This window comes from Crinia signifera, chromosome 1 (assembly GCF_055691185.1).
Source record: "Crinia signifera chromosome 1, ASM5569118v1, whole genome shotgun sequence".
Classification (NCBI taxonomy): Eukaryota; Metazoa; Chordata; class Amphibia; order Anura; family Myobatrachidae; genus Crinia; species Crinia signifera.
Window position 1 is genome coordinate 274986507 of NC_139217.1, and position 23436 is coordinate 275009942.

The window sequence follows — 23436 nt, forward strand, 5'->3', positions numbered from 1 at the left end:
AAAAAGTTGGTCACCTTATTTTAAAGCAGGGATGTGTAACCTCCGGCCCCTCCAGCTGTTGTTGAAATACACATCCCAGCATGCCCTGCTACATTTTTGCTATTTGGTCATGCTAAAACTGTTGCAGAGCATGCTGTGATATGTAGTTCAACAGTCACTGTAAATAAAGAAAAAGTCTATCTACAGCAGCAGAAGAGCAGATCCTATGGGGCTAATGTGATGGAGGACCTGGGGCTGAGTCTGACTGACAGTCAGTGCTCCTGAAATGACGTGTTGTGTGTTCGAGGCAGCAGCAGCAGCAGCAGCTATTCATAAGGTCGCTTGCGCCGTATGGCGAGGGAGGGGCTTCTTAGTCACGGAGACGCCCACCTCCTGCGCTCAGCACTTCTATTGGATCAACCTACCATAAAGGGGCGGGGTGACAAGTATTGCCCTAAGGCTGTTGCTGCATAGAGCGCTGCAGCGGCGTGGGCACCGTTCACTAACATAATACCACTATACCCGGCCAGCGCAGCAGCAGCAGAGAGCGGGCGGCGGGACGGCGCTATCATGGTGAAGAATATTGAGTGTGAGGTATGTGTCTGATCTGTGTGATGGCCCCATACAGGTGATGTGCAGAGGGGAGGGGGAGTGTACTGTGGGAAAGCAGCTCCAGGGGATACGTAGCTATTCCAGTGTTTGACGACGAGTGTGTGTGTATGAGAGCAGGACTGGCACTGTGTGCTCCTTAACAATTGTGTACTAGTAAAGGGAGCTGAACCACCACCCCGGGGCACCCCTACAAGAGAATGCATGTGAATAAAATCTGTATGAAACCTGGGGGGTTTGATAGAAGTGAAGATATTGCCCATAGCAACCAATCAGATTTATTTATCTAGAATTTCTAGAAGATAATGGCTAGGATCAGATTGGTTGCTATGGGCAACACCTTCACTTCTATAAATCTGCACCTTAGTAAATATACCTCTAACTAAATCTACACCAAATAAACCCTTACACTAACCATAAGCTACCAGCATTTATGTAACTTTTTTTCTATTGAATGAGCCCCTGCCCACATTTCCAGGGCATCAGCAACTATTTAGGATTCTTCTGCTACAGACAGAGGTGAGTATAGTTACGGCTGTGTGATTGTAGGAGCTGATGCATGCCACAAATTGCCAGATTCTGAGCTATAGGGGAACCGCCTCCAAAACAAATTTTGGTTATAGCGGTGACTGAGATGAGCAAATGTTGGGCCTAATTCAGAGATGTGCTAGTGCTAAAGGAGGCGTCAGTAGGAAAAAATATGTCTCCTTGTTACATTACTGATCCAAGTGCTGTGTCTGAAGACTCATCATCGGATCTCTATCTCTATCACGATCAGTTCATAGACGTTGTCCATCTGAGTAAGCTTTAGCATACAAAGGGACAAATGTATCAAGCTTCAAAAATTGATAAAATGAGTGATAAACATCCAGCCCCTAACTGCCATGTTACAGGCTGGGTTTAAAAAAAATCACTGGTAGGAGCTGATTGGCTGGTTGTCATGGGTCTGGGACGGATATTAGACAGCACTTACATCGACAGTTCGACAGCTCAATAGGTCGACATGGTTTTAGGTCGACAGCTCATTAGGTCGACATGTTTTTAGGTCGACAGTGTCTATGTCGACAGTCAAAAGGTCGACATGGGTTTTTTCACTGTTTTTTGGCCGAAATGTCGACACAGTCGACATGGACACAGTTTGAAGTGTACCGCAGCCCCTCGCATCGCTCGCTTCGCTCGCGATGCTTCGGGCACGGTGCCTCGCTGCGCTCGGCACACTATTTTATTCTCCCACCACGCCCTAGTGTCGGCTCAAAAAACAGTGAAAAAACCCATGTCGACCTTTTGACTGTCGACATAGACACTGTCTACCTAATTGTAGTGTCGACCTAATGAGATGTCGACCTAATGAGATGTCGACCTAATGAGATGTCGACCTAATGACATGTCGACCTAATGGTATGTCGACCTAAAACCATGTCGACCTATTGAGCTGTCGAACTAATGGTGTCGATGTAATGGCTGTCGATGTAAGTGCTGTCTAACAATAGTCCGGATACCGGTTGTCATCACTCTCCACTTTATCACTTTTTGACGCTTGATATATCTGGCTCTAAGACTGGCCTCCAGAAGTATTCTGCCAGGGCCAGGAAGTCTGCATCCAAGGACCCAACCAAGGGGTACGTAACCTGAGCATGTGCAGACCCACAACCATCAGAGGAGGGAGAATAGCCAGTGGCTGTTGGGAACCCGTCTGTCAGTGTTTTAACAGTCAGGATACCGATGTCGGGTACAATACTTTTGGGATCCCGACTGTCAGGACCCTGTCCGGCACCCGATTGCTTCGTATCTAGTAGTGTTCCTTCTAGGAACTGGGCAGGGCAGGACGTGGGCAGAAGAAAGGGGCAGGCTGGGCCCGCTGACATCCCCAAAGAGGGCAGGCCAGGTCCCGCCAAAGTAACTGCCGGGGAAGCGCCGCGCTTCAACATGGGCTCTGGGTTTCCCCATGCACATCGGTAGCAGGCTGTTCTAGCGGGGAGCTGCTATAGGTCGGCAGGGCACATTTGCCCTCTGGCAGGGCATGGCGCCCCGCTAAGACAGCCTAGTGGGAACACTAATCTAGTACAAAAAGCACACTGCTGTAGCACATTGTATGCTTTTTGTGGAAGCGGTACATCTGTCAGAATGAACTTAGGTCTACAGTCATTAGGTCGACCCCACTAGGTCGACTGGCAGGAAGGTCGACCTGACTTAAGGTCGACATGGGCCAAGGTCGACATGACTTAAGGTCGAATTTGCATAAAGGTCGACATGAGGAAGGTCGACTGGTCATAAGGTCGACATGGTTTTTCACTGTTTTTTTATCCGAATGTCGACACAGTCGACATGGACACAGTTGGCAATGACAATCGGACCCTCGCATCGCTCGCTTCGCTCGCAATGCTTTGGACACGGTGCCTCGCTGCGCTCGGCACACTATTTTATTCTCCCACCACGCCCTAGTGGATGGTAGGGCATGAAATACCGCCTGTCGGCACATGTCGGCTCAAAAAACTGTGAAAAACCCATGTCGACCTTATGACCAGTCGACCTTCCTCATGTCGACCTTTATGCAAATTCGACCTTAAGTCATGTCGACCTTGGCCCATGTCGACCTTAAGTCAGGTCGACCTTCCTGCCAGTCAACCTAGTGGGGTCGACCTAATGACTGTAGACCTAAGTTCATTCTAATAGATGACCGCTTTTTGTACTAGATGCTATGCAATCTAGGGTACTTGTGTACTATCACGGCGCCCATCGCATCGCAGACCATATCGCATGCGATGCGATATCGGCCGATGCTCTACAATGTCATACAATTTTAAAATTGTATGGCATTGTATATGGCATACAACGCCATACAATGCGATGGGATGCGATTATAACTTGTATAAGCACCCTAATAAGTGCTTACAATGTTAAATGCACCCCCACGCCACCCCCCAAGTATAAACGTGAACCCGAAGCGTGGCGAGCGCAGCGAGCTCGCGAGGGGCGTCTGTACGCGTCCTTTTCATACCTCCACTATCCACGTCGGCGTGGAGTTGATTTTATAAAGTGTGGCGAGCCACCGAGCCCAAAGCGTGGGTATACGCAGGTATACGCGTCCCCTCGCGGGCTTCACAGGTATCCGCGATGCGATCTAGTACAAAAAGTATGTGCTGCACGTATTTTCTGTGCTATGGGATGTGCGTGGGATCGCGCATTGCATCGCACCCGAACACTGGATCGTCAATAGGAAGGTCAACAGTTAAAAGGTCATGAGTTTTTCACAATTTTCTTTTTCCGAATGTCGATATGGACATTGCAGCTCGCCATGCTTTGGGCACACTATTTTTTTTTCTCCCATTGTCAACCTAATGCTTGTCAGCCTTACCCATATCGACCTATAACAGGTGTTGACCTAAGGCCTATGGGATATGGTCACTTGGTTCACAAGATGAAGGTCGACATACATTGGGTTGACACAGAAGGACAACATGGGATTAGGTCAACAGGGTCATTAGGTCGACACATGAATTAGGTCGACAGTCAAAAGGTCTACATGGTTGTTTTTTTTTTGGGACGACAAGCGGTATTTCATGCCCTACCATCCACCAGGGCGTGGTGGGAGAATAAAATATGTGCCGAACGTAGCCCTTTTTTAGTGTCCCTGTTGCTTGTGTCGACATTCGGGATAAAAAAAGTGGAAACCCCTGTGTCAACCTTTTGACTGTCGACCTAATGCTTGTGTTAACCTAGGTCCATGTCAACCTTCATGTGTGTTGACCTTCAGTGGTCGACCCTAAGACCCATACCCTGACCGTATACCACTGCGCCAGGTAAGTGGTTACAGAAGAAATTATGAGACGACTGCTTTAATAGGTAACATAGTAATTAAGGCTGAAAAAAGACATTAGTCCACTGAGTTCAACCTATCTAACTTGTAACTATTCACTTGAGTAATCCATATCTATAGAATTCCCTTAGTGGCCAAAAATGTATCCAGTTTTGATTACAATTCATTAACAGTAGTTGCTGTAATCACCTCAATCAGCAATGAGTTCTAGGATTTTACTGCTCTACTGGTGAAGAATCATCTTCTTCTAAGTGCCGGACGGGTTCCCGACAGTCGTTTACCCGACGTTGGGATCCCGACTGTCAAAATGCCGACAGCCGGGTGCCCGACGGCCACCCGCTATTTTCCCTCGAGGGGGTCCATGACCCCCATAGAGGGAGAATAGAATAGGTGGCTCGCGTAGCGAGCCACCGTGCCCGCAGCGTGGCGAGCGCAGCAAGGGGCTTTTTTGCGCTCGCCATGATGTCTGACTCCAGGCAGTCAGGATCCCGACTGTCGGAGTCCCATACCACACCCCTTCTTCTTAGGTTCCTGATTAAAATTTGTTTAAGCAAGCTTGTCAGACTGGGTGAGCCTGTTTCTGTGTCTGTTTGGTAATATATTCTTGTACAGCCACATCGCCACATCTGAGGTTTGCTAGTGATGTCTGAGCATGGCCTGAGTCACATGCAGTGAAGCTGTGGTACGCAGAGAAGTGATGTTTTCTGTGTGTGTGTCATACTGCGTTGCATCCCAATTTTGTTTGCAGAGTAGATGAACTGTACTCTTAAGGTGCATACACACGTACAGATTTTTCTGTCTGATCTATCTGGTGGGAACAAAAACCTGGAAATATATGGGAGCATATGACCATATGATCAAAAATTTCCACCCAAATGCAGGAAAACAGAAAAAAAATATATGCTTTGATAAAATTGTCAGACAAATAGTTTAAATGGTACTTGTTTCCTAGCACGGCCACAATCGCGGGCATCGGGTGTCATTTTTAGTGGTATACGACGCGACCGACGCGATGCCCCCGATTTTCCCATTGAAATGCATTGAAAACAGTCAAAATCGGGTCGGTCGCGTCGTATGCGGCTAAAAAAGGCTTAAATGGTCCAGACGCGATGCCCGCGATTTCCCCATAGGGAACAATGTTAAATGCCTCAATTTAGCCGCGATGCCCCCGATTTCCCATAGGAAACAATGTTAAATGGGTAAATTTACCCAAATCATCATAGGGAACAATGGTAAATGGGCCAGAAACCCCCCAAAACACCCCTGAACAGTGAAATGTCCCCCCAAATGTATTTTATGCCACCCCACGATCAACGTGAACCCGAAGCGTGGCGAGCGCAGCGAGCCCGCGAGGGGCGGCGCTACGCGTCCTCCAACCTTTTCATACCCCCACTATCCACGTCGGCGTGGAGTTGAGAATAGAATAGTGTGGCGAGCGCAGCGAGCCACCGAGCCCGAAGCGTGGCGAGTGCACGCGGATACCTTCACAGGTAAACTCTTCCCTTCGCGGGCTTCACAGGTATCCGCGTCCCCTCGCGGGGCTCGCTGCGCTCAACTCCACGCCGACGTGGATAGTGGGGGTATGAAAAGGTCGGAGGACGCGTACCGACGCCCCTCGCGGGCTCGCTGCGCTCGCCACGCTTCGGGTTCACGTTGAACGTGGGGTGGCGTAAAATACTTTTGGGGGGACATTTCACTGTTCAGGGGTGTTTTGGGGGTTTTCTGGGCCATTTACCATTGTTCCCTATGATGATTTGGGTAAATTTACCCATTTAACATTGTTTCCTATGGGAAATCGGGGGCATCGCGGCTAAATTGAGGCATTTAACATTGTTCCCTATGGGGAAATCGCGGGCATCGCGTCGCGGCCATCGCACCCGATTTTTTAGTGCATGCGATGGCCGCGATGCCCCCGATTTTTCCTCACGATGCCCACGATCATGATCTTTGTGGCCGTGCTAGGAAACAAGTACCGATTAAATCATTCTGATATAACAAATTTATCAAAGCATATATTTTTTTCTGTTTTCCCTCATTTGGGTGGAAATTTTTGATTGTCATATGCTCCCATACATTTCCAGGTTTTTGTTCCCACCAGATAGATCAGACAGAAAAATCTGTACGTGTGTACGCACCAAAAATCTGAGGGATGTGACCTATGGTTAACAAAGGGTTGGCTAACAAGATGCAGAGAGTTGTTGCATCCTATAGGAGTGTAATATTTCCTTACAAACACGTGCAGCCATTCACATAGATCATACTTGGAAGGGGAAGCTGTGCTTGCCATAGGGATAGTCACCTAAAGAGGAAGGGGAAGCTGTGCTTGCCATAGGGATAGTCACCTAAAGAAGCACCAATCAGTCTTTTAGCGTCTCCAGAGGCTGACAGTGGGTACCCCAGTTCTTGCACTTTTGGACTCATGGATCTCTACCTGGAAGTACATTATAGCGGCAGTAGCATAAAGATGCAGGAGCAACTGCGACAGCCTGTGTCTGTGTCCATCTCTGTATCAGCCTATTCTTGTGTTTTGTTGAGTAAATATATCTGATCATAATAATAAATGATTACTGGCGGGATGTGAATAATACCGCTTTCAGACCGCACTGTGAACACTGGTTATTGCAGTGTTCGCGGGGCTTAAACACTGGTGAAGGTGCAGTATGAAAGCGCCACACTCAGAAAACGTGTGTTGAGCAACACGGCTTTTCAACCCTGGTCTTTACCAGGGTTGAACATGGCTCTAACACGTGTTTCTGTGCGGTCAGAAAGGCCCCAACCCGTGTCATCCGACACTGCTATTTATGAAATGCCGCTATTGGTGGATTCCTGTGAGGTCAGCAGTCTGACCCCTGAAACCAACAAGCAGCACGCTGGAGCTGCGGACCACAGGACACAGGCACCATCCCAGCCTGCGCTCCACACTTCTACAGCCTGCAATCTACACTTGTCCAGTGTGTATTCCATACTTCTACAGCCTGCTTTCCAGCAATATGTCCTCTCTCTGGACAGATGAGGAGGTGAGGGAAATGCTCAACATTAGGGGTACTGCTGCTGCAATGCTGTAAACAATCTCCACCCCTCACTTTTATTTCCTTTGTGACCTCATTATTGTGAGCCATAAAAAAAGTCAATTTTTAATGACACACATAGGTTTTCCAGCCCGGACATGGGCTCAGTGTGTAAGCACCAATCCTAGGAAAACCCGGGTTGAAGTGCAGTGTGAAAGGGGTAATTTAAGAGTCTGACACGGCTCTCCGCAAGGACAAACCCGTGTTCAAAATGCAGGGTTGGACATGGGTTTTCGGTCTGAAAGTAGTATTAGAGGCGTAATGCACCCTGCATCATAACTGTACCTATTAACTTATAATTCTTTACCAATTTTTTTTTTTTTTATCTTGAAGTTTTAGATATGAAATTTCTGTATTTTTGTTTTTTTGAACAGGCTGAATTTCAAGCGTTGGTGGAAACTGCAGGTGATAAACTTCTGGTGATTGATTACACTGCCACATGGTGTGGACCCTGCAAAAATATTGCACCTTTCTTTGCTGTAAGTTAACAATTGAATGTTTGCTAATATGAACTAGAGCTACATTTATATAAGCAGTGATCCTTGAAGGGAGAGAAAATTACAGCGCACATCACACAGCTTAAGGGGGGGGGCATTTGTGAAAGCAAGAAGAGAGATCAAGTGGAGAAAGATAAAGCACTAGCCAATCGGCTTGTAATTGTATTTTACAGGCTGTGAAAAAGATTGTAGGAGCGGATACTTTATCTCTCCATGCTTTCATTAATACCCCCTTAGTATTTGGTTTTGTGCTCTGTGAGCTAAAAGGGTTGTTTTTCTCCGAAGGGGATCCTGCATGTACAGAAGCACTTGTGTAGTTCGCAGCTTGAGCCAAACTTAAACCCCTTTTTTGGTATGTCCGTACTGAGCTGCGCTGCCAGCGAAGGCTCTCCCGGAAAATTTCTGTTCATGCCACTGATATTTAGGTGTGCACTACGGGCACGTGTACATTTTTAAATGTGCACCAAGCTGTATTTATGCATCTGCGGGTGCTGACGGGGTATCTCGGGTCTTTCACTTTTGTACGCACGGTTGTACACCAGGGAAGAGCTTTGTAGTGTCATTGGTTACAGTATAGCTGATAGACAATGTCTAGGTCGACCACTAATGGGTGACATACCCTATGTCGACATCGACACAAGGTCGACATGAGTTTTACACTTTTTTGTGTCTGTCGACATGGACACTGTATAAGTGTACAGTGTCCCCTTGACTAGCTCTCTGTGCTCGCCATGCTTCAGGCACGGTGCCTCGCTTCACTCGCACACTATTATATTCTAACTTTATGGCGACTTGGATGGTAAAGTACTGTATGAAAAACCAATGGTCAATGTCGACCTAGGGTATGTTGACAATTCTTAGGTGCCTACCTAAACATTGTCGACCCAGGGATAACAAAGAATTGCCTACCTAAACATTGTCGACCCAGGGATAACAAACCAGTGTCATTAGTATAAAGTCGCAGGTGGGACTGCTGCAAAAGACGCAAGGATGGCCATAACTGACTGACTCTATGGGCAGTATTCAATGAGAAAAATTCGCTGTGATTTCTGGAGAGTTTGTGCTTTTCACGCGGTGGAGAGAGGTTTTTTTTCTCCAAAGGCGAGCCACCCTATTCAATGTGAAATATTCTCCGTCTTTCGAAGTGATTCTCGCCGTCTCTCTCCGTGTAGAAATTCTCCATCTTTTGATGGAGAGCAGGAATGTGAACTTTTAAACTAAAAGGGTGTTTTTTTTAATTTTGGTGTCAAAAAATCAGGTTTTTTTTTTTCTGTGAAGGGCCATGTTATTTTTATTCATGTGCCTATAGCACATGAATATATATTTAATTTTAAAAAAAATATTTCTTTACATTTTTTTTTTTTTTTTTTACACAGTGCAGCCAGCAGGGGGCCGGAGCGCTCGAGCCGCTCATTAGATATTCATATATTCACTGCACCCGATGCACGTTCGGGTACAGTGAATACTGGGTCCCCCGCTGGCTATAGGGGGGGCAGCCTGTGCTGCCTGGGTCCAGGGGAGCCCTGCTCCCCTCCCCATATCCCCTACAGCAGCCAAGAGAGACTTTAATCTCTCTTGGCTGCTACGTCCCCCGGCTCCCTGACAGCTCCCTGCCGCGGACGCTCGTCCGCTGCAGGGGTTAAGACTCGCCGCGAGTGGCGGCGAGTCTTTAACACGTTGAATAGGGGGAGCAGGAGTGGCAGCGAGCCCTCCGGAACACGGAGAGTGCACGGCGAGCAAAAAAAAATGCTCGCCGTGCACGGAGAATATCTTCATTGAATACTGCCCTATATGAATAAAGAGTGGAAAAGCCCCTCTGCCACATACTTGGTCGGTGCAAGCATAATGGTTATACATATTATGGTTGTCTATCACGACTTTCCTGCATAATGGTTATACATATTATGGTTGTCTATCACGACTTTCCTACATGAGTAATTACTAGTTTATCTAAGGGTTTTTTTTTCTATACAATATGTATTGCTAATGGTGATACCTTTAGTGCAGGCGTGTCCAAACTGTGGCCCTACATATCCCATCATGCCTTGCCATAGTTTTAGCATTTTCTAATAGCAAGATTATGGCAAGGCATGATGGGAGTTGTAGTTTTACAACAGCTGGATGGCCATAGTTTGGACGGGATACGGTCATTGGGTCACCAGCATGATGGTAGACAAGCATTAGGTCGACATGACTTAAGGTAGACACGCAGGAAGGTTGACATGACTTAAGGTCAACATAGGTTAGGTTGACAGGGTCATTGGGTCAACATGGGTAAGGGCGACAGGGTCATTAGGTCAACATGAGGTTTTTTGTTTTTTTTTTAGCAAAAAATGTGCAGACAGGAGGTATTTCATGCCTTACCATCCACTAGGGCTTGATGGGAGAATAAAATAGCGTGCCGAGTGTAGCGAGGACCGTGCCCGAAGCATAGTGAGCCATGCGAGGGGATGCAGTGCTACGTTTTGGTCTTCATGTCAACACGACAACAGTGTTTATGTTGTCATTCTAGTTTTAAAAAAGTCAACTTTTTAAATGTCGACCTTACCCATGTCGACCGAATGACCCTGTCAACCTAATTTACTAATGTTATGCTATGGGCAACCAATCAGATATGATTTATAATCTTCTAGAAGTTGCTAAATAAGTCGATTCTTATTGGTTGCACATAGCAACATCCCATGTGAGATAGAACCTCCATCTTAGTAAATTTTCCCCATCATATTGGTATTCTGTTCACCAATGTAATCTACAGATGTAGCCACGCTCATCTATCCTGTTGGCCCGCCATCCCGACTTCGTTGTCGGGCCATGAGAAAAGGCCCATTAAGGCATACTATGGCAAAAGCATGTAATTACGCTGCTTCTCAGCTGGGTGGTGATTTCTCCAACAATGAAAACTACAGTACCACAGATGGCCATGTAACGCGCCGTTGCCATTTACTGTCCGTCTTTGCATCCACTTTAACTGTGTACAGTCTGCAGAACTTATTGTGGCTCCATAAGGGTGGGCTCCCTTGTGGCCGATAGTCTCGGCCCGCCACCGTATTGTACAGTAATTATGGTACGTAGATGCTTATTCAGCCACAGGTTCTCGGTGGGAAATGTATGCCAAGCTTAGCTCTGTAATGCTGTGTACACACGGTGAGATTTGACATGAGATTTTGACTATATAGTAAAATTGTATGCAGATAGTACAGGTTTTTTACCTTGCGATCCCGATGCGCACTCCTGGGACCGCACGAATCGAAACCCAGATAGACAGGGCAGCAATGACTATATATTGCAAATCGTATGCAGATAGCATGAATTGTATGTAAATAGTACAGAGTTAAGATTGCATAGCAAGGGAATCTCACCGTGTGTACACAAAATAAGAGCGGGCTGAGCTCAGGATAGATTTCCCCACAGAGTTCCTGGTGCTGGATGAGCATAATTACTGTACAGCATGATGGCAGGCAAAGAATGATTGACTATGTAGCATAGTGTATTTACAAAATGGTGAAGTAGTTCTGTACTATATTTCATTGGAGACCTCACGCAATCAAATTGGGGATTTTCAATAGCGACATCTGGTGGATAAACATAAGCATTACACTCCCTGGCAATGCCATACTCCACACTAGCCAGGTTGTACAACGCTTTGCCACACCTCATCTGTTGAGCCAACTGCCATAAGACAGATGAGCCTGGCTATATCTGTAGTTTGCTGTTATTTTTATTAGTATTGTGATGCAATGCAGTGCTGTAGAATATATTGATGCTGACAAGTTTCCAAGGGGAAAGAATAAGCATTAATGCAAACTGTTACTGGGACAGCTTTAACTTACAAGTAATGTGTAATGGAATCTGAAATCTGATTATTCTATGCTGGCTGTCTTTTTGTGTTCTCCCAGGCACTGGCTGATAAATTTCCAGGTATACTGTTATACAAGGTAGATGTGGATGCTTTGCAGGTAAGTTAATGTAACGGTCCTAAATGGTATGTATCTTGCTTTATTTAGGGTTTTACGGTCTTATATTGGCAAGTGTGTTTTAAACTAGTGTGTCTATGCATGTACTGCTATATAGCCATCTGCCATAACATTAAAAACACCTGCCTAATATTGTGTAGGTTCCCCTCGTGCTGCCAGAAAAGCTCTGTCCCATCATGGCATGGACTGCATAAAACCTCAGAGTGCACTGTGGCATGTCTCGTCTCGTCCAAACAAAAGAAGCTGATCCTTTTAAATCCTGTAAATTGGAAGGTGGGGCCACAGATGTTTGATCAGATTGCAATCTAGAGAATTTGAAGGCCAAGTCAGCACCTTCAACTCTGTCATATTCCTCAAACCATTCCTGAACAATTTTGAGGTGTAGTTTTGGTGCATTATCCTGCTGGAAGAGGCTACTGCTATCGGGAAATATAATGGCCTCCTAAGCAGCAGGTTCTGACACCTTTCTATTATTATTATGGCGCTACAACTGATTTTCAGTGCTGTATAATATGGCGCACATTAGAAAAATACAGGGTACACGTAACAGTAATAGCAGCACGCAATACAGCTGAGATGGAGGAAAGCAAAGGAGTCTGCGAGATGCATGTTGTCGTTGGTAGAGATGAACGATTATGAGTGGGAAGAGATGCAATTATAGACAGTCACTGAGTAGGAGATAGCTATAATGAAAGTGTGAGAGAAGAGTGCTGTGAGAACAGGAAGTTTCTAGGTTGTGAGGAAGGGTACGCTTTGATGACAGGTGGGTCCTATATTATGCCAGAAAACTCACTAGGTTTCTCTCATAATTTATAGTAGAAAAATGGCATTAGCAAGACAGTGATATATCCAGTATAAAAAAAAAAGGTACTCTTTACTTAGAACGGCGCCCACGATTTTGATCGTGGGCATCGTTAGTAAAAAATCGCGGGCATTGAATGCACTAAAAAATCGGGTGCGATGCGACCGACGCGATGCCCGTGATTTCCCATAGGGAACAATGTTAAATGTCTCAATTGACCCGATTTTCCTGTTCAATGCCTCAATTGACCCGATTTTTTCCATAGGAAACAATGTTAAATGGCCCACAGAGGCCAAATAGCCACCCTGAAGTGTGAAATGGCCCCCACAATTGTTAACGCCACCCCACGATCAACGTCAACCCGAAGCGTGGCGAGCGCAGCGGTACGCGTCCTACGACCTTTTCATACCCCCACTATCCACGTCGGCGTGGAGTTGAGAATAGATAGTGTGGCGAGCGCAGCGAGGGGACGCGGACAGCTGTGAAGCCCGCGGGGGGACCTGTGAAGGTATACGCGTCCCCTGCGCTCGCCACGCTTCGGGCTCGCTGCGCTCGCCACACTTTCTATTCTCAACTCCACGCCGACGTGGATAGTGGGGGTATGAAAATGTCGTAGGATGCGTACCGCCGCCCCTCGCGGGCTCGCTGCGCTCGCCACGCTTCGGGTTGACGTTGATCGTAGGGTGGCGTTAACAATTGGGGTGGCCATTTCACACTTCAGGGTGCCTATTTGGCCTCTGGCCCATTTAACATTTTTTCCTATGGAAAAATCGGGTCAATTGAGGCATTGAACAGGAAAATCGGGTCAATTGAGACATTTAACATTGTTCCCTAAGGGAAATCGCGGGCGTCGGTCGCATCGCACCCAATTTTTTAGTGCATTCAATGCCCGAGATGGCCACGATGGGCGCACTTCTAGGTAAAGAGTACCAAAAAAAAAGTACCATAAAAAAATATAGAAGTAAACCACTGTATATGTAGAACAATCTATGTATTTTACACCATAATAAAAGCAAGAGAAATTGCATTATATATGGTAGTGCATTGTGAACTACAGTGCATATGGTTAAAAACCTTTTTAAGGTACACCAATAAATACATTATTCTACATATCCAGTGGTTTGCTTAAATGTTTTAGATGGTTTTGTTTTTTATTTTTGTTTTCATATATAAGTAATTAAATCTAAGTGGGTTTGCAGTGCCTTTGTGACGCTTTGCTAGGTCGGGGACAGTGTAATAAGGGGGTTTATTCTAGTTCATTCTTTCTGACAAAATCCTTCTTAGATGGACAAAACCATGTGCACTGCAGGGGGGCAGATGTGACATGTGCAGAGAGAATTAGATTTGGGTGAGTTATTTTGTTTCTGTGCAGGGAAAATACTGACTGCATGATTTTACACTTCAATATAGATCTCACTTTGAAGAAAAACCCCACCCAAATCTAATTCTCTCTGCACAAGTTACATCTGCCCCACCCGCAGTGCACATGGTTTTGTCCATCTAAGAAGGATTTTGTCAGAAAGAATGGACTAGAATAACCCCCAAAGTGAGAGAGCATGTTCCAATGAAGGTGGGGCAGTACTGGTAAAATCTAGGATACACTATGAGATGCAGTGACCAGGGTGGAGGGTGGAAGGGAAATGAGGTTAGAGATGTAGGGACCAGTGGAGTTGGAGAGTGTGGGTGAGGATTCTGTAGGGGAATGGGAGCCAGTGCAGACCTTCTTGAAGGGAAGTGGAGCGGCGGGAGAGGAAAATCAGTCTAGCTGCAGAGTTGAGAACAGACTGGAAGGGAGTGAGCTGGTAGCATGGGAGGCCACGGATCAGATTGACTAGCAATCGCTTACCACCAGTGTTGGCTCCAGAGGTGGGGCTGCAGCACAGTTCAAAATTAAAATAAGGAAGCCACAACAACTGCTGGCAGCGGTTGGGGTAGCAGATGGTGTGGCTTCCCTGTACTACAGCCTTACCTCTGGAGCTGCCACTGCTCACGCACATCATTGATCCTTAAAAGCAAAATAAAACATGTAACCCTATCTCTGGTTCATATCTAACCACTGCATACTGGGAACAGTCCAAAAGACTTGCTGTTTTGGAGATGCTCTGACCCAGTTGTCTAGCCATCACAAAATGGCCCTTGTCAAAGTCACTGAGATCCTATTATTTCCCACTCCTTATGTACCATTTTAATGAGCTAATCAATGTTATTCATGTCGTCTTTCATTGGTTTCAATGTTATAGCTGATGGGTATATAAATACAGTATAATGTAGTATGGCTACTGTTTTGGGTATCTGTAAGGGATGTTCTACATGACCCCAACCAGCAGACCCGCAACGTATTTGTAATAATGGTTCTTCGCCATATAAGAAGCAGGTAAACTTTCAAGCTACAGTCTAATAATCTGTGTATCGGGAGAGATTTCAGTCATTGTCACCTGGCTGTGATGACCTTTGCTCTGGTTCCTTCATTGAATGTAACTTTTTTTTTTTTTTTTAAGGATAATTATTTAGAACTTGATATTTCTCCTACCAACACTAACATTTATCAATACCAGTAATCCAAGTAGCATGAAATGTTGACTTTAGATTTTATTAATTTTGTTTCTTGTCAACTTCTTATTTATCCTGTCTTTGTAGGAATTGGCATCAGCCCAAGGCATCAGAGCTATGCCAACATTCCATTTTTACAAAAATGGACAGAAGGTATGTCATATTGATGGGTCATTCCACATCCTCAAAAAATTACTGTCCACCACCCATCTCAGATTTTTATGTCGTGTTTATTTTTTTTTTAGTTGAGAGGACGTTAATATTATGGCCAAATCTTAAATGTCTGACAATTAGCTTTTTTTAATATTGATTTCTACATTTATTTAATTATTTACTAATCGCAAGTTGGACTCTCAAGGTGACTTTTCCTCCCAATTCCAAACCAAATTACTTTTACCTTACTTACAGATGGAGCCACTCTCCTGTTGATTGTATTGCCATGAGCCGCCGTAGTCTGACAGAATAGGGCACACGCGCTCTAGTCTCTTGCGCACCCCATTCTGTCTGAAGCCCCTGCAGCTTTCTCCCGCCGCTGCCTGTCCCATCCGCTTCCCCTGCACACTGCCTGCTCCCTGCCTCTCTCCCTTAAGCGGAGATGGGCAGGGAAGCACCCTGTCTCCGCTCCCCACCACCTTGCTGACGGGGACACATGAACGAGTGAGCTGACAGGGGCTCCAACTGTACGTTTTGTGTTATGGCAAAACACGCGTTTTTTTAACAGAATTAAAAATACATTTTTTTTAGGTCCTTTAAGAAAGGTATACATTAGTACCTCAAAAAACAAATGGTACTATTTTTAATAGTGGAGAAAAAGTTGACCCCTCTTACTGTTGTACCACTTACATAATTGACACTGTTTAAAAACTAGACCAAACACTGAACAAAACTTAGGCAATGGAATTATACTCCTATACAGAAAATGAAACTTGTCAGAAACTGCACGGGGTAAAGAGAAGACATTCAACATAATCTTACTTGCATGTAGAATCACCCAAGAAAGTCTGCAAATGTTCAGGTTGTGGTGATTTACAGAGTCTGATACAATAATTTAAAACAAAAGTGTAAAGATGTGCCACGACAAGAAGTAATATATAATAAAATATTAACTCTGGCACTACACAGCTGGGCAATTAAGCAGATTGCAGAATAATCTAATGTCACAGAATACATAGTAAAACAATCAAAAAAAATGTAAAGAAACCCATGGTATACTGGCAGAACCTGAAAATATAAAGGGCGGAGCCTTTCCAATACACATAATTCATCAGGTACAGCAGCTTTACGTAGATGATGAACATTCCCGGATGTGCCCTGGAAAGAGATAGTTGGTATCTGTAAAAGTTTAAAGAGGAACTTATATTAAACTTGCAAGCTCTTTATCTTGCTTTCAAAGGGGTCAATTCAATACTGTGCGCAGTGAAAAGCGCTGGGAGGGAGCTAGTATAATAAGCATGTTGCTAACTCCAACTAGTGGATTTCTGCTTTCACCCATCCGACAAAACTAGGGTGGTGATGCTGTTATCAGCCGTAGTGCGGCACAAACGGCATCGCCACGGGTCATGCTGATTAGAATAGCTCCAGAAGATCCCTCTCAGTGCTATTCACTGATCACCGTATTGAATCGACCCCAAAGATGGTTTTCCAGACATTCAAGTTGGATTGTATGCATTCTGTGTGTTTACATAACTCCCCAAAACATTGAATTATTGATTGCTTCTCTACCACCAAAGATGGACTACATAGACCTAACTGAAATCCTTGTTTGTTCTTCAGTCTCAAACTGCAAAACCCCGATAGCGGGAGAATGTTGCTCACCCCCCAAAAAAATTCTACATAGGACTGATCCTCTTATAGAAGTTTGGGGCTAATTTGTCCTTTTAAGTTCTGTACTTTTCTAAACATCACTGTTACAATCTGACAATAGGGTTTATTTACGGAGATGGGAGATCTATTGCACATGGGATTTTGCTATGGGTAACCAGTCAGAATCTAGCAATTTAGCAACATCAAAATATAATACCAAAGAGAATCTGATTGGTTTCCCATAGCAACATCCCATCTTAAATAGAACTCCCGTCTTAGTAAATAAACCCTGTTGTTTACACTTCATTCAGTTTTAGATGAGCATAGTTCTTGTTTCTCTAATATGGGGTGAACAAGAAGGACATTGCTTTACAAAGCCATTCATCAGTCAGAATCTTTTTTTTTTTGCCGTCCAATCTTTCATGTGTGGACAAAAATAATTTAAATGTTACATATAATACATCCATCCAAGCTGTAGTTAGGGGGAGTTTGGGGTATCCTTGTTTTTTTTTATTTATTTTGAGTCTAAGAAACTGTTTCTTGCATATGATTTCTTTTGAAACTTAGATATGTCCAATGTTGTTTCCCCACTTTTCACAGGTATCAACCTTTTTTAATTGGTTTCTGCAAAAGTGTTCTGTATGGAATGTAAAACATCGGAAAAATAATCCTGAAATAAACTTAAAATGTGTCAAATCATCCTGCTTCCATGACATTAATATACTTACATGGTATGTTTTCTATACAGGTTGATGAACTACGTGGAGCTGATGAAGTAAAGCTTGAAGCTCTAGTTGTCAAACACATGTCACGCTAATGAAGTGATCTACAGCAAGCTGTCGACACCCAGATGCTGTTTTTGCTTGAGGGCCTGTCAACCATGCATGTCTGGAAGTGATCTGGAATCAGTCCAACCAAAATGATATGGTGCCCATTTGGTATGGTTTTTAATGCCTGTATACCAAAAAGTTTAGATTGGCAATCAAAATCAAGCTGTCAATCAACATTGATGGTCTTTTTGTTCTTCCCAGCAGCAGCATTTTCCTGATATATAAGTACAACTCCCAGCATCCTGGTAGCAACATAAACTGAAATTTATCATAAACAACTGGTTCCCCAGTACCTTGTGATCAAATTACACATAGGGTATACATCGTTTTTTAATGGACCGTTGAGAGAGAATGATGACAACTTCAAGGAAACATTTGATGGCTTTTATATGTGACCTTTGTAAGCATTTTATTCTGCTCTGATAAAAAAAATTCCAGCAAAACATCAAAATATTTCCAATTCATCTTCCAATATGATATTTGTAATGCTGCATGACCTCTAGTAAAGAACATGATCAGTTGGTGTTTAGTTTTTAAAACAGAAATGGTTTTTATCAATCGAAGCTACTGGCAGGCTTTGTCATGGCACTTGGTTTAGGTGTGTGTGTGTGTGTGTGTGTGTGTATTTTTCAATCCTGCTCACACTGCATTCTTTTTAAGGGCAAATGAGCAATAGCGATTTTTACTATATGGATGTGTTCGCTACAGTTTGCTGCTTATAGACCGTGGAAAGTAAGACATCTGAGACATTTTTACTATGTATAGGATCGCAGTGTCAATCACTTTGCAAATAAGTTTTTACTGTGACCCACATTGCAAGACCATCGCAGTGCATGCACTGAGTGACTTATATGCATGCGTAACAGCAAGAGACAGGTTCTCCGCAATAATCAATTATCGGGGAGGAGCTGCTTGTGTGAACAAGCTGCTTTTTTTTTTTTTTTGTCCGCTTGGTTTCGTTTTTTTCCTTTCCTTCTAAGGGGGTTATTATTTGCAGTATTTTCCCTGCACATAAACAGACCAGGGTGACAGATTGGTTCTTTAGAGCAGGTTTTAAGTGTTTTTTTTTTTTTTTTTTTTTTTTTTTTTTTTGAGCGGTGGAAGTAGCATGGGGAGATGTAGAGAATGCCAGCGATAGGGAGCAACATCTTAGAGGCAGGAATGGTAATAAGTTATGAGTTGGGAGGAAAGGCAGCACGCGTTTGTGGAGTGAAGATGACAGGTGGGAAGGGAGATCAGGTCAGATTTAAACATGGGAGAGGAAAAGTTTATTTCCTTATAAGTGAGTGTAGGGTGGGCAATCCTTCTGATCCTGGGATTTGGCCCCAAAATCGCCAGGATTTCAATTCAGTGATTAGACTGGCAGCGTCTGAGCACTTGCACACCCTACCCCGCTCACCAGCTGCAGTGCCTTTCCCGCTCCCCAGCAGCACCATCCGCTGCACCAACTACATAAGTAAATGTGCGTGGCGGTACGGTGGGGGGGAGTCGTGTGAGATTTTTTTTATTAGGGATGCCAGTCCCGGGAATCCTGGGATTGTACACTTTTCAGTCCCAAATCCTGTGGTTAAAAAATGCCCTGGGATTGACATTCCTAAGTGAGTGTGAGAGGATTGAATTGAATTCGTAAAATGGGCCAGGGTAAGGCTTGTAAGAGTGGGAAGGTCGACATAGTACATTTGGAGATTAAGATGAGCCAGGCACCAGCATTGAGGATAGATTGGAGTGGATAGAGGCATTTGTCAGGGAGGCCAGTTAGGAGTTTACAATACTCCAATCTGGAGATGACCAGTGAGTGCTTGAAGGTCTCAACAGAATCCGTGTTGAGAAACGTTCTCATCCTGGAAATATTTTATGGAAATGGCAGGACTGTAAAAACCAAATCCCCTTGCAGTGTCCTTGGAGAAGACCACCGGTGCGCTGACCCCTGCATAAAATGAAGATTCAGCACTACACCAGTCACAGGCAGCTCTGAAACAGGACAGGAGACATCCAGGCAGCTAGTAGGCCATTGGTGGGGCAGGTGTGACTGACAGTGCAGTAACAGGAGAGGTGGGGAGGGGTAGAAAGGAGATAGAGAACAGGAGATGAAGGCATCTAGAGGGAAATAATAAAGGTGGAAAAAGCGGCTAAAAGAAAGGATTAGGTAGACAAAGATGTGGACATAATGTAGTATGGATGAGGTAAATGGGTGTTGCTTAATTGGAAATAGGAGTGCGGAATGTATGACAGGCAGAATTACAGTTAAAAGTACACTCTTGATAAATGCGTATGTTTTATGGCAATAATATAGTTTAAACTATAGATTATATGGTTGCAAAACTTGAATTTTAACCAGTTCGGTGGTATGCCTAGAAATTTCCCGGCCACAGCTGCGCAGCCGCAGCAGTCTGTCCATGAAAATTTCCAGACATGCTACCAGTATTTAGGTGTGCGCCAGTGATGCCTCCAGCTGTGCACCACTGGCGTACCACCTCTAGCGGCATACACACACCCCCCTGCCGCACCACCGCCCCTCTGCATACAACAGAGCTCCCCTTGCAGCTTCCCTGCCCCCATTCTCTGCAGTGAGCAGGCGCTGGCAGCAGGCCCCACTCAGGAAAGTTCAAGGCTGTTCGGGCGCCTGAGTCAGTCCGCATGGTCACTGCTGTGAATGGCGGTGGGAGCAGCGGAAGGGGAACTAGGGTGGGGAGTCGGCTGCGTTTTGTATGTGCTGCACATTTTGGACTACATTGCATCTAGTTCAAAACGAACACCGCTTTAGCAAATTACATGCATTGTGAACATCGCATAGTGTGTGTTTAACATGTGCAGAGAGAGATAGAGTTGGGTGGGGTGTGTTCAAACTGAATCTAAACAGCAGTGTAAAAACAAAGCAATTTCCCCTGCACAGAATCAAAATAACTCACCCAAATCCAGCGACGGCTCTTACCTCTGTGGAGGAGGGGGCTTTCCTCTGCCGCCACCATGCTCATGGTCCCTGCCGCTGCTACCACCTATCCTGGTTCCAGCCGCCTGTCCTGGTCCCCACCGCAGGGCCAGAGCATGTCCAGAAGCTTCTTCAGTACTGTGCATGACCTGGCCTCCAGCCTCTATGGGCTGCTTTTGCAGCAGCCCCCAGAGCAATATTCAGGGTCCCGGGGTCCATCGCATGCGCAGTATCATCCTCATACTGAGCATGTATGGGCTGCCACTCAGCGAACCCGGAGGGAGGGTACACCTCCCAATGGGACTGCCTTGGGTGACTGGCATGTCGCACTTCCAGTCACATTGAAGCCAGAGCAGTTTCACAGACTGCATCTGGGTTCACTTAGGCAGAGAACAGTGGTGGGTTTCACCTGGGGGGACTGCAGCCCATAGGTAAAAACCGCCACTGTCCAAATCTAACTCCTTCTGTACATGTTATATTTTCAACATGGTTTTGTCCATTTGCTAAAAAAGCAGCATTGGTCTGATCATAGCCAGGATAATCATGTAAAATATGATTATATTGACTGAAAATTTTCTGGGATTTTTAATAGACACAGAAGGTGACATTTGCCAGGTTCTCTGAATCATAGCTAGCTACAAACATACAACCTCCATATTTGATGACTTTTCACATTATGAGAAGAGGACAGTGAGGACAAAACAAGCTGCCAATGACAAAGTGGCAAGGAAATGCTGAGGCCTTGGCCTGTGTTTATGCCTTTACTCTTGTTTCAGGATTATAGACATCTTCAATCAGAGGCATAACCAGGGCCAGACTGGGACCAGAAATCGGCCCTGGCATTTTGAACACACAGGCCCATCTGCAGGAGACGGTAACCTTGCGCAGTAACGCTGCGCAGCGATAAGGGGGCATGGCTTCATGGAAAGGAGGCATACATTATGGAACACACCGTAATGCCCATTACACATAATGGAACACACCATTATGCCCATTACTCATTGCTGCACACCAGGGGTTAAAGTGAGGGGGAACAGGGTGGAACTGAGTTCCACCATTTCTAATGGTAGGTGGAACTGAGTTCCACCTCTACCACAGTAATTTTAACAGAAAAGCCTTTAAATCAGCTTCTTCTGCCACGGTCTATGAGATGTCATGCCATCACCGCCGCTGAAGTGAAGAAGGGCCACTAAGAGGAACAGGCTCTGTGCATGCCAAAGACAGGGTGAGAGGGGGCTGGAGGGAGTCAGAGATGGGGAAGCTGCTGGAGGGACACAGGTTATGTAGCTTCTCAGGGACATGGACAGTGAGCTGCTGAAGTGACAGAGACAGATGTGTATAAGCAGCACAACTACTGTGTGATTTAATATGAACCAAGGGCACTACATGCGGTGTAATGTGTATATCATTGTGCTACTGTGTGTTGTCATTTTAATTGGAGTTACTATTGTGTGACAACAACTCTGCGGTGTAATGTGTATATCATTGTGCTACTGTGTGTTGTCATTTTAATTGGAGTTACTATTGTGTGACAACAACTCTTCCTTGTGGGACTATTATCCCTTTATGGGAGATAAGGCAAAAATTCACTGGTCTAGGCTGCCTAATGAGGAGGGATGGGGATCGGTGTAAGAGGAAAGGCGTTCCACCACCTCCCCAGGACCACTTTAAGCCCTGTTGCACACTGTATTGCCCATTACATATTATGACACACACCGTAATGCTCATTACACAGTATGACACACATCATGATGTCCATTATAAACTGTCATAGACAAAACAAGAGCACAGGACACTTAATAGTAGTACTGTAGCTAGTCTTGCAGTCTGTGGCACTGGCAGCACAGAAGGACGGATCCGACTACACCATCCAGGTGGCCGGCTATTGAAACCCCCTTCAGACTGGATGGCATTAGCGGTGCCGGCGGATCAGTGTGGCCGCGGCATCATGACGTCAAATGCAAAAGACATGCTGGGTGGTGGGGCACAAAGTGATGGACAGGAGTCCAGGACAGAGGCAGCAGGCTCAGGGGTGGTGAATGACTGGCCCTAGAGTGGCCCGTACGCACTGCGCAACATGGATGATCGGGAGCACTGTATGTTGTTCACTTTGATCATCTGCACAGGGAGGAAAAGCAATATACAAACCACACACACAGTAAATAAATACTAAAAAGCCTCAAAGTAAAATCTTTGCGCTATGACCTAAGTAATAATATAGTGAGAATAATATATATAGATAATAATTAGAAGGAGTGCGCAGAGTGTATGGCCACTTCAGGGCCGGTCATCCACCACCACTGTCACGCACCAGCCACAGGCTTGCAGCAAGCCGCACACATTGGCTGGGTCCGGTACCAGTGGAGGACAGCAGCGCTTGCTCACCAGCTCCTCCACCGTCAATATGCTAATGAAGTGTAAGTATGCTAATGACACGGGGGCGGTGCAGCGCACAATAAAGCCCAGGAGGCATCAGTGGTGCTACTGCAGTCTTCACAAAACTGGCCCATAAGGCCATCAGCCCTTCTCCTGCCACCGAGCTCCTGCTCCCAAGGGGGCACCTCTCCTCCCCTGTGGG

General features: G+C 45.3%; 2 protein-coding genes across 2 annotated transcripts in view; both read left to right on the top strand.

Annotated features, from left to right (window-relative positions):
* Positions 1-401: 401 nt before the first annotated feature.
* LOC146075148 (thioredoxin-like) lies at positions 402-18454 on the top strand. Its single transcript, XM_083184098.1, has 5 exons — positions 402-573; positions 7848-7952; positions 11867-11926; positions 15384-15449; positions 17848-18454. Exons 1-5 carry the CDS (start codon positions 550-552, stop codon positions 17914-17916), a joined length of 324 nt encoding a protein of 107 aa, XP_083040224.1. The 5' UTR covers positions 402-549; the 3' UTR covers positions 17917-18454.
* A 3088-nt stretch (positions 18455-21542) lies between these two features.
* The window catches only part of LOC146028442 (thioredoxin-like), a 47996-nt gene continuing 46102 nt past the window's right edge, over positions 21543-23436 (top strand). Inside the window, exon 1 of the mRNA XM_083158310.1 lies at positions 21543-21732. The gene's annotated coding sequence lies outside the window, so the exon portion shown is untranslated. The remainder of the gene's footprint in view (positions 21733-23436) is intronic.